Raw genomic sequence first — 14,799 nt, 5'->3', positions numbered from 1 at the left:
CCAGCCCGGGCAGCCCCTGCTCGCAGGGTGCCCACGGGGTCCCACCGCCGCCAGCCCCGCTCCCAAGGGGGTGCCCATGGCAGCAGCCCCCACCACGGGGGCCAAGCGCGGCATCCCCCCGCTCCCCGCAGCTCGGAGCAGCCGCGGGGAAATGCAGGCACTTAGTCATTTAGAGGAATTTTTCACTTATCTCAAAGCAACAGTGTAATTGTCTAACTACCACCTACGAAACAAAAAACACCTTTATAGCCCTTCCTGTATTGTCAACATACACATATATATTACTCTGGCATAAAGCAAGGCCCCAGGGGGTTTTCAGCATCCCGCCCTGCCTCCTCTTCTTCCCTGCCAGATGTGCATCCTCCTCTGCCCATGGCAAGCGAAGCAGCTGGGGCAACCTCGGGCAGCAGCCCACCTCCGGGGACATGTCGGTCGGTGGCACGGTGGGGGGGCTTGGGACAGAGGGGGCGGCTGGGGCAGGGAGCCCGGGCTCGGTGGAGAGCTCAGGGGGGTCATGTTGTGCCAGGCAGCAGCCTCGAGGGATGCGGGAGGACGGCCGGGGGCTCCTCTGCCAGCCCCGGCGCGGGGCGCTGCGGGGCTGTGCCTGGGGGGAGCAGGGCTTGGCCGTGGGACGGAGCGAGGTTCATCCCTGGGGACAGGGTCACCCCCGGGGATGGGCTCAGCCCTTGGACGGAGCGGGGCTCATCCCACCATCGCTGCCCCAAGCCGGGGACTCCCCATCAGCAGCCAGGACCGCGATGGTGGAAGCACGCCAAGGCGAGGGCTCCGAGCAGCAGGATGCAACCCGCAGCCTGCCGAGGGAGGACGGGAAGAGCCGCAGAGCCCCAGGCAGCGGCCTGGGACGGACCAAGACCGGCCGCAGGCTGTGCCGGCACCGAACGGCCATGGGCTGGCACAGTCATGCAGACCCCAGCCTCCGGCTGGAGCGAGCGTGGCCTCGGGGCAGGGAGGACGCTGCCCGCACGGACTTTGAGGGCAGCGGGTGCCCGGGTGAGCCTCCTCCGTCCCCTGGGTGCTGGGGGAGGGTGCAGAGCCCGCGGCACCCGACCTGAGGGCAAGCCTGCTTCAGAGAGATGGAGCCAGGAGAGAGGGAGGACATCTTCAGGCTCCTGCCACCCACGTACAGCCTGCCTGTGCCTGGCCAACCCTGCTGTGCCCCGCTCCCTCCCTCTGGCCCTGCCAAACCGGGACACGGGGACAGGGGACAGCCGTGCAGCCGGGACCCCCCTTCCTCTTTGTGTGGACGTGGTAGCTGGACCCGGCTCTGCACCCAACACCCCTCGGTGCTCCTCCATCACCGGGGTCCCCGCTCCTTGCCCCACCGAGCCATGCCCCCTGGGACATATCTGGGTTTGGAGGAGCTGCCTCTGGCCCTGCTCCCCCCGGCACGTCCAGGGGCCTGGGGGGGGAGTAAAGACGGGGGCAGCCGCGGGCTTCTCCGTGCTGGAGCAGCCGGCCCAGCGTCCAACCCACCCCACTGCCACGTACAGACACTGGTGCTGCTCCGGCAGCAGCTCCCAGCCCAGCGCACGCCTCCGGCAGCGCCATGTCCGGCTGGGCAGAGCAGCTGGGTGGGCAGCCCCGTCCCACTGGGGAAACCCAGCAGGCTGCAGCCGCCTCCGGCGCAAGCGGGAAGCGGGTCGAGGGCACGCTGCGGGCTGAGCTCCTGGATGCACGAGTACCGGCAAGGGCAGAGCCCTCCCTCGCAAGGGCGTTTAACTTGCTCTTGCTTATCAAGAGCGCACAAACAGGGATTCCCCCTCCCAACCATCATAGCGATGGGGGCCGGGGTGTAGAAAAGTGACTCACAGAAATGAGGAGAGAACCGCTGCAACGTCCGCGAGGCAGCTCGCCCGAACTCTCGCACCTGAGTCACCCCAAGAGCCGAGTGGGGAGCGTGCTGCCTCCTCAGGGAGCAGCTGGCCCCGCTCCCCAGCGGGCTCCCACCGCCCCGACCTTCCATACAGCCTGTGCAAAAGTTGGAAGAGGCAGAAGAACCGGACAAAAAAATTAATAATAATAAAAAATAAAATAAAAAAATAAAACCACGTTGAAACCAAACCCAAATGCCGTGTGGCTGAGCAGAGGCAGGAGTAACTGGAAGCCATGCACAGCAAAGCCAGGGACTGCAGCAGTCGGAAGGGGAGAAAGGGCGGCTGTTCTCTTTGGGGGGAGCGGTCGTCGTCGTCATTTTTTTTTTTTTTTTTTTCTCAGAGATTAGGAAATAAATAAGTTTAAATAGCTCCTCCCGCTGCCGGTGTTAGGTGAGGCGACTCAGAAACGAGGGTGTGGAGGGGAGGGCGGCGGGTGCTGGCCAGCACCCGAGCCCGCAGGGTCCGGGACGGGCAGGTGCGCTGCGTTCCCGATGCACGGCCGCCCCCCGGTCCCAGTGGGTCGCGCTCCTGGGTGGGTTTCCTCTTCCCCCCCTCCTCTCTCTACTTCTTGGGCTTCTTGAAGATCTTTAGGGGGAACTTTTTCTTGCTCTGGCCGAGGTCAACCTCATCGCCTGTCAAGCTGCTGTCCTCGTCCCCCGGGCTCTTCTTGGCAGCCAGCTGCGGGATGCGGGTGCTCTTGGCACTGCCGGGCCGGCAGTCAGAGATGGGGGAGGGGGTGTCGGGGTCGGTGGAGCTGGGGCTGTGGGAGCGGGAGGAATCCGAGTGGGTGTGCTTGGTGGCTGTCGGGTGGCCGATCTCCCCCAGGCTGGAGGACTTCTCCATGCCGTGGTTCACCATCATCATCTTCTTCATCACCATGGGGCTCTCGGGCAGCCGCTCCGGCAAAGCCCCCAGGGCAGAGGCCTCCGCGTGCCTGCTGCCGCCGTTGGGGGTGGGCGCGCCGACGGCAGGGTGGCCGGGGGCAGCCTCCTCGATGGACCTGGTCAGCAGGTTGGGCCGGGCAGCCAGGAGCTTGGGCGCAGAGCTGGGGATACGCTGGTGGTCGCTCAGGTGCGGGATGGAGGAGTCGGAGTCGCAGTGAGTTAAGTCTCTGGGGTGGAGAGGGCGGAGAGGAGAGAGAGGTCGTTAGTGCCGCCGGCCCCGCGGCCCCGGGACGCGCGCCCTAGCCCGCACACACACAGATGCAGTGGCTGAGGGTGGCCGGCAGGCAGGGCGATGCAGGGGAACCCCCTCGGAGGCAGCCCCGTCCCGCACCGGTGGCTTGTGGCGAGGCCCCGGGGAGCAGGAGCGGGGCGGATGCTTGTCCCGCTCCTGCCGCCTCGCCCGCCGGTTCGGATCCTCCGTACCAGTGCCAGCAGGACGACCGCGGTGGGCACCCCCGGGGATGAGGGGGGCTCGTCCAGCCCAGTGCCAGCACACGAGGCAAAGCCACCCACCACTGCAGGCAGGCAGGGCTGCCCGCTGCCTCCCCCCGCAAGCGCAGCCCCTCTGCCCAGCACAGGTTCAGCACCCTGGGGAGCTGGAAGGAAGCACTGTACGTGGAAGCAGAACCAGAGGGATCGAGGCCCCAATCCACGAGGCAGCGGCAAGCACTCAGCCCCGAGCTCATGGGTCCAGAGGCACCGGCCGCGGCTCCGGTGGCTGTCAGGGGCCCTCCGCCAGGCACAGCAGGGCTGGCCGGCCGCCGCTGGGCTCTGCTCAGAGCCGGCAGCTCCCTCCCACTCCCTGAAAAACAACCCTGCCAGCCCACATCTTTCCCATGGATCCCAGCAGGAGCTGGGCCAGGGAGCTCACAGCATTGCATAGCTCACCCTGACCCCCAGAGAACCGGTGCAGCTGCGAGAGCCGATGCCCTTCCAGCTGCAGGACTAGGGGCAACTTCATCAGAGGGTTCCTCTGCGCTTGCTCAGCTCACATCTGTGTGTGTGTGCGCATGCCCGCTTCGCCCCTCCGAGCCACGAGGCTGCAGCCTGACCACAGCCCCTGGACAGAAAGCACCAGACCAACTGTTTCCCCTTTTTCCTGGGTCAGCTGGTGCAAACCTCTAATCCCGGAGAGAGGAATTAGAGGTTCGGCTTTCCCGCGCGAAGCCATGCCCGAGCGCGTGCTCCTGACACGCAGCTGCCTGTGGTCACTGCCTGCAGACCCTCTGCTGCACAGCAGTTTGTGCCCCCAGCATGGTGCCTACTTGTGACTGCAAGTGGCATTAGAGCATTGCTGCGCCAGCCCGAGGAGCTCCCAGATCCTTTCTGAAGCGGAGAGTGGGAGGTAGGAGGAGGGGAGAAATGGAAAATCACAGCTTACAACTTCCAGCCGGGATCACCCAGGTGGGTGCAATGCTGCTGTACCCGACATCCCCACGGTCCCTGCCGAAACCTGCTCGCGTGCCCATGCAGCCGGACAAAGAGCTACACTGCTCTCGCTACCACCTACTTCAACGCTGGCCTCAAGACTCGGACGCCGCACGGCCATCCCTCCTGCCTGGGAGGGCAAGCACAGGCAGGGAGGGATGGGGGCTGCAAGGGGGGTTCAGGCACGGTCTGCACCAGCTGGAAGCAAGTAGTACAGGATGGGAAAGGTGAATGGAGAGAAAAGGAGCAAAGAGGAGGAGAAGCGAAAGGGTGTGAGAAGAGACAGGAGGTGCTCAACAGTTCCTCGGCCCCTGCCACCCCCATGCTCTCCGCTCCCAGCACAGACCTCCCCACGCAGCTGAGCCCCAGGACGTGGGTCACTGTGCCCTGCTGAGCCCTGCCACGCTCAGCACCAAACCCGCCCGGCACAGCGTGTGAAGAGCGCCTAGTTCCTCTTTTACGATACCAGCGTAAATAACATTGGAGTTTGGAGGCAGCAAAAGAGAGGCAAGACGAGAGAAGATACCCTCACTACCGAGCTGGTATATAAGGAGACTTCCAGGCGGTGTTGGGTGGATGCTCAGGAAAAGTGGCTGCAGCAACAGAGCACAAAGTCACCCAGTACAACGGCACTAGCGCAAGGGGCTTATAAAAGGCAGGAAAGATTCTCCTCAGATCACTGCCCTTCATAATGGTAACAAGGGTATTTTTTAAACAAAACCCACTGAATAAACTTGGGCCCTCGTTTAACAGCTCCATAGGAATATACGGAGGAAAGGGGTATTAAAAAACCTCGTGGATGGTTAGGATACAGCCCAAGATCCACTGTGAGAGCCCAGCTGTGGAGACTGTCTCATCTCTTATTTTAACAAGAAGAAAATAGCCCCAGGCATTGCTGGAATAGTCCTTGCCTTTCACACACACAAAACTGAGCCCATCTGACATCCGAGCGATGGAGAGCTGCATCCTCAAGGTTAGCAGCAGGCAGGGGAGAACAGGAACTGAACAATTTGGATGGTGTGAAATCCCCAGCTATTCTGAGTGAGCATCTTGGAGGCCATCCAAGGAAGACAACTGCGATGAAACACACCGTATGGAGCCACGGGAGCTCCCAATTCCCCAGCGCCACCAGCAGATACTGTGGCTCTGCAGAAGGTCACCGTCACAGCTCATGATCCACAGCTTTCACTGGGATAACTGGGGCAGTCAGCTTTGGGAACAGCAGCATCAATAAAAAAAACTTGATGGGGCTGAACATGAGAGTATTTCAGAGCTATCTTCTGAAAGGTGGACACCAATGGCACCCACACAACCTGGGGGGCTCGAGACCTCAGGCTGCTGCTAGTAAACGAAGAAGAAAGATGTAACTGTAATCACAACTCAACTCCTTTCCTTTAAGAAAGTTAGGAGTCTCAGGCTCTTCCTGAACATTTCTTGTGCACGTTGGTGCTTAACACACCTGCAAAGGGGCAATTTCTCCTGGGGAATTTCTGCCAGGCCACTCGTTGTGTCGCCTCTCTCAAGAAAGGGTGGCAGAAGCCATTGCATGCAGGTGCTGAGCTGCTGTCAAGAGAGATGCTGCAAGGGTGAGCCAGTGCTGAACACGTGCTTTCAGAGGTTTATTTCCTCCATGAATACCTGGAAAGTGTCCCCTTTCCACGAAAACAAAGCAGACTTTGGCCACCCGGTTTGGCACCAGCCCTGCTGACCGATGCCGAGCAAGGGAAGGCAGCAGCCGGTGTGTCCTCCCAGCCGGTGCTCAGTCCCAGCACACCGAGGAGAGGGAGCGATGCTACTGCAGAAGCTGCATCTTCCGAGCTGCCCGTGGGCTGCCCGTCCTGCTGCCCACGCACCTGCTGCTCACTGCTCGCTGCAGAGTTCAGTTCAGGGGAAAAGGCTCCATCCAGACTCTCTGCTCAGCCACTGCCATACGGGCACACGGGTGAGGCAGCACGGGAAGGCAGCCGGGCAATACCTTGGCCTGGAAACGATGCTGACCTGAGGCAGGACTATGGGTAGGCAGGACCACCTCCAGGCAGCGCAGGCAGGTCCGCAGCACCCACTCCAGACTCATTCTGGCTGATCCCGTCAGGCTGGTGTGCCGCTATGGCAGGGTTGGACCACCGCTTCCCCAAGGACCACCTCCCTAAGGAATACTGTGCAAGAGCTGAGCACCTGCTGCTCAAGTTCACCCGACAGAGTGGCTGAGCATCGTGTGGATGCAGCGCACCCTGGCCAGTGAAGGCAGGTTTAGATGGTAACGCCCGCTTGCTTGAAATTCAACATTGTACCTCCACGGAGGAATATTCTTTTCTGGTAAAAATCACCCCAACCCTTCTACTGGCTGCCATAATCACAAAGGTATCTGAGTGGGGGTCAGTGAAAAGAAATCCTTTAAAAAAAAACAAACCCTGAGGCAATACCAAATACAGCAAAAAAATATTTTTTTTAACTGAGGTGACTTAAAAAGCAACTTATTTGTGAAGAAGGTGAGTTTTCTCCCTGCTGAGATCTGCAAATGCCTGTTAGCTTAGAGGCCATCCAGCACGCCTCACCCCCTCTGTCACAGGGTCCTGCAGAGTTTTAAATCCAGAGGAGACAAAAGCAATCCTGTGGCTACAGCAGCGTGTGGAGAAAATGACGACAGCAGATGGAGAAACATCCTCCGGTCCAGGAGGATTTTCTTCCCCCAAGCGCAGACACTGGGAACCTGATCCTGATCCTCGGACAGCTGGTCCTGCACCCTGGGGAGATGGAGGCGAAACGCTGCCTCTGGCTGATGCCGGTGTGCAGCATGGCTGCCACATCTCCTCCTCGGACCACTCTCACCGCAGCTAAGGGTCCCTGGGCATCAAGGGGTTAGTGGTCAGTTTGCGGGGGTCCACCTCCCCATTGCAGGCATGGCTGTTGCCACTGTTCCCTGGGGATGCTCTGCCCTGGCACAGATGGCTGGCACCACTCTGGGTGCTACCTTGGTCCAACCTTGTTGGACCACAATTTTTTCTCCCTGGGCTTGCCGGCTTGCTGTCCAGAGGGGGACTGAAGGAGCTGATAGGGGGAAACAGCCTATGAGCACACACTTTTCACATATCCCAATGGTGCTGAGCTAACCCATTTTATTCATAATCTATCCAGCTGTAACTCAGGAATATATTCCCAAAGGGTAGAGGCAAGACACTGTGACTGCTGACACCAGCACACCAAGTGGCACATCAGCAGTGGGCAGCAGAGAAGACCCCCAGCAGCAGCAGCCCCCACGCTGCTCTGCGAAGCTGCAGTTCAGCCCACGGCAGCCGAGACGCGGGCACGATGTGCCAGCACACAGCAGAGCACTCACCACGCCAGGGATGACCCAAGGGGTCAGCTGGGCCATTAACTCCGCCAACAGCCTTTGGACCAGGACATTCGGGCACATGCCGAGACAGACCTCCTGCATCCCCATGGGCACGGACTGATTTTTAGAGCTGAACACCAGCAGCTGGAAACTTTTGCTGGGACTTTCTACCCCAAATGATCCTTTCTGGCGGTTCCCACAAGTAAGTGTGTGACAGGGGAGGTGTGTGTCCATGGGGACATGACTCCCTGGCATGCATGCCGGCTTTGCCAGAGAAACCAAGGAGGAGGGGATGCTCCTGAGCCCAGTGTCAGGATAAGAGGGGAGGAAAGACCATTGCCAGAATATTGCCGGTCATCTTGGGCAAGGCTCAGCCAAGAAGGGCTGGCCTATATCCTGTTAATTTTCATGAGGCTTATGCTCCTGAATTGATATGGCACATTTTCAAGAGGAAACGCTGGCCCGGGACACAGCGAGCCTTGATGGAAGCAGGGGAAGGTGCCTTCAGAGAAAGCGCTTCTGCGATGCAGCAGGAAATACCGGACGCTCATCCCTCCTGAAAACCTCAGACCACCAAGTGAACATGAAAATACCTGGGAGCCTCATTTAAGACAGCATGTTCCTCAATCCCAGCCGCACTGCCGCGGCATTCACTTCTTTCTTTTCAGTGTAGCTGGGCACACTTACAATCTATGAAGACCGAAGCCGATGGCATTCACCTATGTGAAGGCAGGATGTGCGCACTGCTGCTGCTTTATCTGCTTTCACCTGCACTTCCTACCGTGCCACTCCCAAGAATCTGCAACGACCGCCGTGAACGAGAGAGGATGAGCAAATGGGAATGGACTGACTTTGCAAACAAAAGAAGCATAGCGCAAAGCATGGAGTAAAGAAAGACTGGTAGTGGTGGAGAAAGAGGGGAGAGGGCAGGATGATGATACAAAATAAATATTTATTTTTCCTCATCTTTGCAGCCCATTGAATGATTTCTCCTGGTGGGCTCCTGCTGTCTGCACAATCCAGGACATGGGCTGTAGGAAAGCTTAGGAGTGGCTCAAGGGCGTCTGACACTAAAGCAGGGCTTGGTCTACCAGCCTCATACAGACCTTGCTGCCTCTACCACTCCCTGCCCTTTACTGAGAGCACCCATAACTGCAAGGCTATACGTTATATACCTAGCTAGCATGTGGCACCAGGGCAGCAAAGGCTTCCCCTAAGGCAAAATGAAATTTTCTGTACAGCTTAGTTATTCTGCTGTGCTCCGCGTGGCACAGTCAGAGGCTTAGTAACAGCCTCTACAATGCAAATCCAACAGTCATTTCTTCCCTTCCATTCTGTAAGAGCTGTGAATTACTCTTTTCACTGGATTACTGACACTCTCCTTTTGCTTTGGCTGCCACCTCCCTTCCCCATTGGAAAAGGGCCACCAGCATGGGGATTTGGTCCTACACTCCCATCTCCATCAGGTTTATCCATGGGTACCACTTGAAGCAGGCACTGGCAGCAGCAACCTCTGTGCACACAGCACCCTCCAACCCCTCTCCCCCCAAGGGACACCCAGTCCACTTCATTAACATTAAAAAACACACATCAGCCTTCAAAATCAGAACAGCTCTGACCTTATTTGCACCGGATCCTCTGAAGCCAATTGCAAAAGAGAAGCAAACAGTGAGGAGTTCATGAAAGCAATTCACCGGCCACGCGCTGGCCTTGCCTGGAGAGAAGGTCCCTACCAGGTTAACCCCCAGCAGACTTTAGCACCGTACACAGCTTGCAGGGAGAGAAGAGATCCCCGAGCCTTTCTCTGGGGGAACGGCTCGTTTGAGACGATTTCTCTTGCGAGGTCTCGCCAACATTGGCATCTGCTGGATATGAGAGGCTAAAGCGATCCAGCAGCCCAAAGTACTCAAGGTAGCACTCTCCTCCTACCAAGGGAGCCAGGAGCCAGGAATTTTTTGGGTTCCGTTCTTGTCCTTGGCAATGACTCCCTGGAAGGCCTTTCTCAGCCTTAGCTTCCCCATCTGTTCTGCTTGCCTCTTTGGGAGGCTGTGGAGCTCGAGGGATGTAAGTAAAGGCCTCCAAGACTGGTTATATAAAAAGGAAAGAGCAATACATTGGCTTGTGCTGTGGCATGCCCTCGTGGCAATATTTTTAAAGAGATGCATCTAAGCGGCATCTGCTAACGATGCAGTTTGACAAAAAATTAAAAGCAACAAAGCAAGAACACATTTGGGCACCCAATTCTTCATTTCTGTTTTCTGCAATGAACAGAAAATGAATGAGCATGGATTTTGGAGTCATCTGCTATTGTGTAGCTGAAGCAAATCTTATGTGAGAAGTTCTTACTCTGCAAAACTCCATTGCTAAATCAATTATCCTGCATCAACAGGTGGTTTTTATTGTGGGAACAGGGAGAAAACAGTCCTATCTTCCACTGAACGGTGGCCAATTACGTTCTGACAAACTACTAAGTGCCCATGGGGAATAAGGAGAAGACCCCAGTTATTCTCTCCTAATGACCTCTCAGCATCATTGTCTTTTCTAATGGGGATCCCAAAGTCACACTACATTTCCCTCTGCCACTCTCAGGGGAGTCTACAGGTTTGAGACTTCAACCTGGTCAGCAATTAAGTGTATCACAGGTCTCAGCTGAAAAAAAAAAAAAAAAAAATCATGTTTATACAGCTATTTTTGAAACAGTACATCAGCCTTCGAGCTCCCAGGACAAGCCCTCCTTTCTACAGAGACAAGAAGGTCGATGGTAAACAGGGACTGTGCAATGTTACCAGAAGCATTCCCAGCTTTTATCAGTCAAACTGGGACAGCTGCAACTGAACTCAAATTGGCAGTAATTAATCTAAATTTTAATCATGCTGCTTCTCGTAATCCCAAAGCAAACATTACTAAATTAACCAAGACGTTGCTCTTTAATTGTCCATTGTGGAGCAGGTGCAGTAATTTCCCCCTGCCCCAATACTCCAGAATCCATAATCTGCCTGGGGCTGCTCAGGGCTTTACATGTGCTGCTTCTTGCAGCCTGGGCTCAGGGATGCTCTGGTCCAGCGGGCAGCCCGCAGGCAGCCTGGCTTTGAGACACACAAGTTAGCAAGGGGGTGAGACATCCAAAACAGAGACTGTGTAAATGATGTCAGGAGAGAACCTACGGCTGAGGGCAAAGGTACCTACAGATAAAGGAATAATGGTACAACGTGCTGGGACAAATGAAGATGTGGTGACTTGGAATGTTGTCCTGCCTGGATAAATAAACATGAAAGGACATCGTCCCCATCGACTTCCTCACTGAGAGACTTCCAGCCTTTTCCCTAATGCTGTGGATAAGGAGACTATTTTTAATTTTACCAAGGAGAAAACGCAGAACAGAGAGATGAAATGACTTGGCCACAGTCAGAGGCAGCTCCCCGGCAGGGCAGGAGGACAGGACTCCCCTGATGGCCCATCAAAGCCCTTCCACCATCTGCTTCAGCGCCGACACCTCCACACCAAGTGCCTGCGATGCCCCTGAACCAGAGACCACGCAAACCAGACTCGCCACTCACCCCTTAGCCGAGGGTTTAAATCAAGCATCTGAATGGACGCAGTCTCAAACCGCACTCTGGAGCTGGGTCCATCCACGACCCACGTGGGGTGAGGACATCCAATGACTGCTGCCTGTGGACCTTGTTTGGAAGAAAGCCACCCCAGGCCGCCCAAGCAACATGATCCTCTGCTTGGGCTACAGAACATTTCTGAAATGGGGACGGTTGCCGGAGGCCCCCTCGCAGCACCCCAGTTAGAGCAGACAGGATTCCCACATCTATGGCCCACCCAGTCCTTCGCCTTTCTAATGCCGGCAGGGTGAATCAGCAGAGGTCAGGGATTTAGGGATGTGGATCACAACTAGCCCCTTGGATCCTATCATACATAGGTCTCCAAAGAACCGTCGCTCACCAGCTGTTACTACTGAAAGTGACCAAGTTAAAGCCAGTGATCCAGCATAAGAAGCACCAACTCCCTCCTCATTATTCAGACATTCCTTAGCCAAAACACAATCATGCTTCATCCCCTAGCAAAACAGAGGTTGAGAGACACTCTGAAACATGGAATTCCTAAATCCTGCTTTTTGCCATCTCTTAAAAACAGCACGAATTTCAAACCCTTCAGCAGCACCAACTACTATCTCACAGTATCTACCCATCATGTTTCCTTTGCAATTCGCTTGTGAAGACCCCAAATAAGTCAAGGCTTCAAATAAGGTCAGTGTTTGTTTGATTAGTTGTGTTACCTTTGTTCTCACAGGTGCATTACCCAAGACTGACTTATTTAGAGATAACCGATTGCCCAGGAATTCTCATTTGCTTAGCTACAGTTAAACAACAGCACCTCCATGGTTTATGCACCTGCTGAGTTCACAGATATGGGAATGGACCATGGAGCACTCCTTAGAGGGTCCACCGGCATGGGAGAGCGGTTGAAGAAACAAACGTGGATAAATAATGAAATAAAGGCCCAAAAGGAAAGGGCACAAGGAATCTAGGAGAAAGAGCACCCAAGCAAGCATCAGCTCTGAGACACAGCAGGCAAGAGGGAGCTAGAAAAGAAACAGCAATATACCCAAAGCTTTCAGTGCGACAGCGAACTCCAGAGGTGACATCAGGAGGGGGTAGATCAGGGATGGAGTCCATCTGAAGGAAATAAGAGGAGGTGGTGTGATGGTAATAGATAGGGTGGACATGGCAAGCAGGAGCAGATGCAGTGGTGGTGGATGAGGAGCAAGAGGTGGAAGAGGTGGTGGTGGCAGCAGATGGTGGGCTGGTGCTGGGAAGGTCGGAACTGAAAGACTGTCCAGAGGAGAGGCTGTGCATTCGACGGAGAGAGACTCTGCCTGCCCAGTAATGGGCAGGTTGGCCCGACTCATTCTGGCCTTGCACGTAACTCTCTACCAACCTCTGAGATCCATGGGCGTGCTGTGGGTCCACCAGGCGCTGACGAACTGTGCTGGGCAAGGCAGGAGCTGTAATGAGAGAAAGGGGAGAATGCTGAAGGCAGCACATCAAATCAGCGAGGAGGCAACGCAATAAAACTGCCACCCACAGCCAGGACTACGCACCGCAGCACCATGCTTTCTGTCACCGGGACACTTGCTCGGACCACTGCAGCCATCCCACCTTGTGCTATAAGTTACCCTGGTTTAATGCAGATGAGCATTAAGCTGGTGCTACTGCTTAACATGCTAGATTAATGCCCAGCCCATGAAAAACTCTGTTTGCCATTCCTGATATAGGTGCTTTCTGAACACCTTATCTGATCATCTTGCTTGAAGCAGAAACTGGCTGCATGATTCATCCTACCCAACTTTACATCAGAGCTACCACCCAGGCTCCCTTTATAGTAAACGTGAACAAGTCAGTACTTTCAGGGCATGATTCATTTCATCCTAACGCAGACATCCAAATCGCTCAGATGCTTCATGCTCTGGCACTTCTATTTCCCTACACAGCCTAAAAAAAGGAGCCTCCGGTGATCAGTTCAAATGTAGGCACCTAAAGCCAGCGAGGTGAGCTCCATTCCCGGAGCTCGGCTCTGCTCCTGCTTCCAGCATCATTGTGCTGGTGCAACTCCTGGAGCAAGGCGCAGGAATGCAGGACAGAAAGCAGGGTTGCGAAGTACAGCTGCACTTTGTGTTCAGGCACAGGACAGCCTCTATGAAGATGCAGAAACCTCCCAGCTGTGTACCCTTCTGCAGGGCAGAACAGCCGGGACACATGACAGGTGTATAGTAACTATGATATTAATTGGGTAGGCACAGGCTTTCATCATCAGTCCACGCCTGAAATTATAGCTCTGGTCCAAAAGTGGTATCATCTGTTTCCAGTCTGTTTGATAATTAGCTCACTGATCAAAGAGACACTCGATTTGAAAAATATTTTTCTGTAATTGCAAATTCATCTTGGTTTAGAGAAACAAATTGGACTGCCTCCTTCAGTGCACCGTCACCAGCTAATTAACAGCTTTTAAAGATCATAATGATCTTTCTGGCCACATAGTCTTTCCTGTCAGGTAACAGAGGCCAGAGAGGTCGGCCAGTTCTCTCTGCACCAAGCCTACGCTACCCCTGTACCACACCTACACACTGAGCCGGAACCAGGGAGTCACCATTAGAAAGGCAGAGGGAGGCACCTTCATCTACATGGAGATTTCTGCACGCTCATCTCCATCAGGCAGAGCATTACACATGGAAAACTAAGGATCCACTCAGCTGTATCGCCATCCTGCAGACAACCAGACTGGTTGTATTTAACCCACTAGCTGTAATTTCCATACAAGATGTTCCTTCTTTTGCAGGAGATAAGGTGTTCAGGATTGTTCAGGATTTCTTATATACATAAGAAATAAATGTAAAAATGGGTTAAAAAGGTGAACAGACAGGAAAGCTAAGAAATGGAGTAGAAGGAGAGCTCCTTCGGGAATCGAAGAACCAGCAAATCACTGCTATAAAAACATACAGCGAGGAAACACGAGTCTCCTGCAGCTCAACTGACAGCAACAACTTAGGTACTGAAGCATCACTGCTGGGACGTATTTCAAGTGGAAGAAGGAACAAGCAAGAATAATTCAGTCAACTTTGCTGTTTCCACATCCCCAAGGTTAATCACAGTTTCTCTCGCAGGGTCCCACCGCTCAGGTTTGCTACTTCTTGCTTTACTACACTGTCCATCTACGAACCTTTCTTTTGCTGGAGCTCTTTATACGATCCACTTTCTATTTCAAGATTTTTTTTTTTTCTCTCAAGAGCTCCAGAGCTGAAATTAAGTGAAATCGAGTCACACGGAGTCAAGGTGGAAAAAAACCCCTTGCTCTGGTGGGGACTGCAGAAAAGTGATCAGAGGAGGTGAGGGTGAGAGTGTTAATGGGCAGAACTGGAGGCTGTTCCAGCTCCCCTGCTGTGCATTTGCAGCAGCAACTGCTGCTAACTAAGGCAGCACAGACAGGAATAGCACAGCTGATCCCTACTTGCCTGCTGCTGGCAGGGATACAGTTTAGGAGTCTCAGTTTGGAGGGCTAACAGGGATCCAAGCTCTACAGAATAATTAACGGGGGGATTATGGGTTTCTGCTACAGATTTCTTTTTCTCTTGGGCCATGCTTTCTTCCCTAAGGGGTTTGTTGGGTTTTTTTTCCTGGCATTCTATTCCTCATTT

At 54.8% G+C, this 14,799-nt stretch overlaps 1 protein-coding gene across 2 annotated transcripts in view; it reads right to left on the bottom strand.

Annotated features, from left to right (window-relative positions):
• The window catches only part of STIM1 (stromal interaction molecule 1), a 109,254-nt gene that overhangs the window by 8,438 nt on the left and 86,017 nt on the right, over positions 1 to 14,799 (bottom strand). For both annotated transcript variants that reach the window (XM_010576702.1, XM_010576703.1), the window contains exons 11-12: positions 12,546 to 12,612; positions 902 to 3,006 (exon numbers count right to left, since the gene is read on the bottom strand). In XM_010576702.1, the coding sequence (XP_010575004.1) occupies positions 2,457 to 3,006; positions 12,546 to 12,612 (617 nt within the window). In that variant the 3' untranslated portion in view covers positions 902 to 2,456. The remainder of the gene's footprint in view (positions 1 to 901; positions 3,007 to 12,545; positions 12,613 to 14,799) is intronic.

The sequence above is a fragment of the Haliaeetus leucocephalus genome, unplaced genomic scaffold (genome assembly GCF_000737465.1).
Source record: "Haliaeetus leucocephalus isolate CR32 unplaced genomic scaffold, Haliaeetus_leucocephalus-4.0 Scaffold536, whole genome shotgun sequence".
Classification (NCBI taxonomy): Eukaryota; Metazoa; Chordata; class Aves; order Accipitriformes; family Accipitridae; genus Haliaeetus; species Haliaeetus leucocephalus.
This window is presented reverse-complemented; position numbering and strand designations above follow the sequence as displayed.